The sequence below is a fragment of the Thunnus thynnus genome, chromosome 12 (assembly GCF_963924715.1).
Source record: "Thunnus thynnus chromosome 12, fThuThy2.1, whole genome shotgun sequence".
Classification (NCBI taxonomy): Eukaryota; Metazoa; Chordata; class Actinopteri; order Scombriformes; family Scombridae; genus Thunnus; species Thunnus thynnus.
This window is the reverse complement of record NC_089528.1, coordinates 33,822,023-33,827,022: the sequence shown is the minus strand read 5'-3', so window position 1 is coordinate 33,827,022 and position 5,000 is coordinate 33,822,023. Positions and strand designations below refer to the sequence as shown.

Below are 5,000 nucleotides of genomic sequence, written 5' to 3'. Positions count from 1 at the left end.
ACACACACACAGTAACACACACACACACATACACACACACAGTAACACACACACGCGGCAGCCGTTGGACTGAAACAGTTTATTTGTTGTTTGTTGTTGTTTATTTGTTGACTTCAGAGTTCTGTTGTTTTGATTTATTAATGTTGACATTTCAGATCTTTCGTTTTCTAACAGTCGACTTTAATTATGATTAATATGTGACTTCAGTGGTTGTGCTGTTTAAATAAAGCTTTCATTGAAGAAAAAGTGTTTAAACTTTTAATAACTGATAGATTATTGATTATTAATGTTTTTCTGACTTTATTAAAACATCTGAATCATGAAACAGAAAACACACATTTACACATTATTGTTACACATGTTTACACTCAGCTGCACACATTATACAGCATGCTAGCGATAGCTAATCAATGACCGATCAATACCTGATCGGCCGCTGTCTGAGAACCATGTTGAAGATGTTTTACTGTCTGAAGAGACCAAAGAGAACATTAATGTGGTTCTGCTTGGTTCTCCAGCGGAACGATGTCAATAAATACGTTTTATTCACCAGTTTGTCTCAAATGTCACTTTTTAAATAAAGTTTTCCATCAACAGCAGAACTTCACGGTTCTACTGGAGCTCATCGAGTCCACCGCCATCCCTTCAGGGTTCTATCCAAGCATCAAGCGGAACGCTCCGACGGCGTTCTGTCAGAGACGAGGAACCACATCTAGAACTTTTAACAGAGTTTTCTGCTCAGGAACGTTCTTCAGACGTTCTTCAGACGTTCTACAGACGTTCTACAGACGTTCTACAGACCAGAGCTGAAGTCTGTTTGATTTAGAACCCTGCAACGGAGCATAGGAAGGTTCTACAGTTCTATGCAGAGAACAGTCATCAATAAGTTGATGAGTTGTCAATGGTTCTACGGGTCAGAGCTGGTTCTGGTGTTATAACATCGTAGAACGTTCTGTAAGCATGTCTGTGTTTGAGCTGTGAATGATCCAGAACCCTGCTTTGTAGAACTGGAACCTTGTGTACAAACAAATGTTTTGGAACTCGGTGGGAGGTTCCACGGGTTCTTTAGTGGAAGTTTTATTTCATATTAGCTGAAGTTTAGAAGCATCTGTGTGGATTTGACTGTTCTTGCACCCTGCATGCAAGGCTTCTACAGCTGAGAGGGTTCTAGAGTTTTATGCAGAGAACCGTTCTCTGTATGTTTAACTCAGTGTCAGAGTCGGTTCTAGTTCATGAGGAAAAGATTTGTTGTTAGAGTAGATTGTAGAGCTGGAGAACGTTCTAGTGTATGTGTTGTAATTCATTTAGAACCCTCCTGTGGAACGTTTGTTGATACAGAACTATGCGTGTTGGCACAAAAGTGTTTTTAGAAGTCGGTTCTAGAGGACGGCGGTGACGGTTCTACCGGGGGGAGGTTCTGAGTAGAGAACAGTTCTCTGTATAGAAATATTCTGATGACAATTTGTGGAGGGATTTCAAAGTACATGTCTGAATTTGAATGTTCTAGAAGCGTATACTGGAGGTTCTCCGACTGATGTTACAGCTGTAGAACGTTCCTGTGCAGAGCTCCCTGTGTGTTAACTCAGTGTGGTGGTTCCACAAGCATCTAGAACTGGAAGAACTCCAGAGAGAAGGTTCTAGCAGTGAGTTCTCAGTGGCCTAGGAGACGGAGACGACGTTTATCTAGAACTTCAAATAAACAAGCTGCAGACACATGTGGGCAGCGTTTGGGGTGGTGGCAGTAGAACCCAGATGTCCAACAGAACATCTTAGAATTTTATAGAGTGAAGCTTTGGCGATACAAGCAGGTCAGAGCAGAACCCCAAAGAGAAGACTTGAAGAGCAAAGTTCTCGATGTTCCGGTCTGGTAGAACGTGAGCAGGTTCTCCACCTCGTAGACTGAGACAGTTTATCTAACAAGTTGCAGACACGTGGGCAGCGTTTGGGGTTCTATGCCACCGCCCCAAACGTCTGACAGCTTTACAGAGTGAGCAAACGTTCTTGATGTTCAGTCAGTGATCCGGTTCTCCACCTGGTAGACAGAGCTGAACTGATTCTGGAGCTGCAGATGAACTGTGGTTTAGAACCCGACGTGAGGACTGAGCGTGTCGGTGAGGTTCTAGAAAGGCATTCCTCCGGAGATCTGGCGGGCCACCTGCTCGTCCGGGCTCTCCTCCTTGTCCTTCCTCTCCTGGTTCCAGTCCTTCAGGCCCTCCGGCAGCGTCGTGTCCTCGTCCTCGCCTCCCGTTCCCTCCACAAACTCCTCGTATGTCGACTTCTCTGCAAACGGACGTTTGCCCAGCAGCTCCACCATGTCGCTCTTATCCAGAACCTCCTTCTCCAGCAGCCGCAGCGCCACCTGCAGGACACACAGAACAGACTCGGGACTCTGCAGGAAGTACGTCAATGATCCGGAACCTGATCCGGAACCTGATCCGGAACCTGATCCGGAACAGCGATCGTTGCTAACAGCTGTGCTAACTCAGTGTTTCAGCTCCTTTAACCACAGTCAGAGCAGTGAGGTCACATGGTAAAGAGGCAGAACCTGATTGGTCCTCCTGTCTACATTCTGAGCACTGATTGGTTCTTTGCAGATGGAACCTTAAAGCACTAACTCTGATACTGATCTTAGATAGAACCTTTCCTCAAACTTTAGGGCCAATAATGCAGAAAACAACACCCGGAACCACCTGCGACGGGTCAGTCGTACCTTCTCCACCTCGGCCTTCTTGTCGCTCAGCAGGCGGTGCGTTCTCTGGTACGCCTCGCTGATGAGGGTTCGGACCTCGGTGTCGATGAGACGAGCCGTCGCCTCGCTGTACGGTTTCTCCAGAACCATCTCGCCCTGCCGGGGGAGGTCGAAGGACACCTGACCCACCTTCGGGTTCATCCCGAACTGGACGATCTGCAGCAGAACACAGAACAGCTGCGTTTCAACTTCGCTACTCAAAATAAAAATATAAACACTAATGGAGTCATGTTAACGTTGTGATGTTAACCATTTATTTGTCCCAGACTCCTCCCCCATGACCCCTGACCTCTGACCTGTGCGTAGGCGCTCTGGGTGACCTTGCGGAGGTCGTCCTGAGCTCCGGTGGTGATGCGGCTGAAGAAGATCTCCTCGGACACTCGTCCTCCCAGAGTCATGCACATGCGGTCCAGCAGCTGCTCTTTGGTGTACAGGTACTGCTCTTTGGGCAGGTACTGCGCGTAGCCCAGCCCCTTCCCCCGCGGGATGATGGACACCTGCACAGGTGAGCCCACACGTTAGTGTGTAGACAACACAGTAAATATCTCCTCAGCTGGGCTCAGTGGCTGACCTCTGACCTCTGACCTCCTGGGGTCAGAGGAGGCGACGCAGGAACGTGTCAGCTGTTCTCAGCAGGTCAGACTCACACACTAAATAAAATAATGTTTTAACAGTAATTCATGATGAACAGAGCTGTGTGCTCCTCCTCTTCCTCAGAGGAAGGTTAAAAGCTCTTAACTTCTACTCTTTCCTTCAATAAAACTGTTGATATAAAGAACCAGATGACTCTTCTTGTGTGTGAGGTCACATCTGTCCGTCCGTGAACGCTGATGTTATGTAACATATGTAACACGGAGTGTGGACTGACCTTCAGCAGGGGGTCGGCGTGCTCCAGGAACCAGCCGGCGACGGCGTGTCCGGCCTCATGGTACGCCACCGTCTTCTTCTCCTCCGGCTGCAGAACCTGAGTCTTCTTCTCCAGACCTGCAAACACGGTGAAACATCTTCAACCTGTAACTGGTGTTTACTTTCCATCAGAAACCAGCAGAGAACTCAGCGAGTCCACCAGCCGGTCTGCAGATAACTGAGACTGGACCAGAACCAGAGGTTCTGATATTAACTCAATAAGACAACACAGCTAAAGAAACGATAACGTTCCGATCAATAAAACAGTTCTGAGCGTTGATCAGTAACTGAAGCTGCATGAATCTGATCTCAGTCTTCACATGTTGAATCTTTATCTTCGGTTCCTTCCATAAAGGTTCTGCTGGGTTCTAGTGACTGACTGGACCTTTCCAACACCGTTATTGTCTTTTACTGGAACCAGTTGAGTCTTTGCAGTGTGTTTGGGATCGTTGGGAAGGTCCAGCTGCGTCTCGTCTTCATCGTCCTGGTCCAGGACTTCGTTCATCTCCCTTCAGCAGTCTGGACCCTGCTGGTACCACGAGACCATCGAGCTTCCACCTCTGAACTTCACTGCAGCAGCACGTTCCTCCAGTGATCTACAGGCAGTACTGGAGTCTTACTGGGTGATGGAGACGGTGGTGGAGTGTTACTGGTCCCAGTGGTGCTAATGGGAACATTTATGAGAGAGTAACTGGTTTCGTTCCTGCGTTGCTCAACGATCCAGCTGTGAAGGTTTTCATCATGGTTCATGGAAACGATGCGTCGCAGATGTTCAGTCACATGACCCGACCAGCTGATTCTGGTTCAGAGACCAGTTTAACGCACAGAACTGTTTGATTGATCGGCTGTTGTGATGTCGTTAGCGGTGTGAATGTTTACAGGAACACGTCTCACCTCCGATCACTCTCTCGATGGCCTGTTCAAAGTGTTTCTGGTTGATGGCGTCTGAAAGGTGGCGAGCGGCGATCAGAGCCGCCTCGTTACAAACGTTGGCGATGTCGGCGCCTAACGGAGAGGAAACAGTCGAGTTAATCTCTGAGAGGAACAGCAGACCGCTGGACGGTCAGAGCGTTAACGTGTTTACCTGAGAATCCAGGCGTGAGAGCCGCCATCTTCCTGGCCAGAGCGTCTTTGTCCATGTCGGCCTCCAGCTTCAGAGGACGCAGGTGAACTTTAAAGATGGACGCTCGTCCTTTGATGTCGGGAGGACCTGAAACGCCACGAACACTCTGTCAGCTCTGACACATCGTTTACATGTCTTCAAACAACAACAACGCTGTCCGACATTCATCACCAGTCCGCCGCCAGCGACTCCTCACCGATGTAGATCTGTCTGTCGAAGCGT

At 48.3% G+C, this 5,000-nt stretch overlaps 1 protein-coding gene across 3 annotated transcripts in view; it reads right to left on the bottom strand.

The window, feature by feature from the left end:
* Positions 1 to 64: 64 nt before the first annotated feature.
* The window catches only part of afg3l2 (AFG3-like AAA ATPase 2), an 11,735-nt gene continuing 6,799 nt past the window's right edge, over positions 65 to 5,000 (bottom strand). For all 3 annotated transcript variants that reach the window (XM_067607007.1, XM_067607009.1, XM_067607008.1), the window contains exons 11-17: positions 4,975 to 5,000; positions 4,740 to 4,865; positions 4,550 to 4,660; positions 3,618 to 3,733; positions 3,046 to 3,246; positions 2,711 to 2,905; positions 65 to 2,359 (exon numbers count right to left, since the gene is read on the bottom strand). The exon at positions 4,975 to 5,000 is cut by the window's right edge and continues 82 nt beyond it. In XM_067607007.1, the coding sequence (XP_067463108.1) occupies positions 2,120 to 2,359; positions 2,711 to 2,905; positions 3,046 to 3,246; positions 3,618 to 3,733; positions 4,550 to 4,660; positions 4,740 to 4,865; positions 4,975 to 5,000 (1,015 nt within the window). In that variant the 3' untranslated portion in view covers positions 65 to 2,119. The remainder of the gene's footprint in view (positions 2,360 to 2,710; positions 2,906 to 3,045; positions 3,247 to 3,617; positions 3,734 to 4,549; positions 4,661 to 4,739; positions 4,866 to 4,974) is intronic.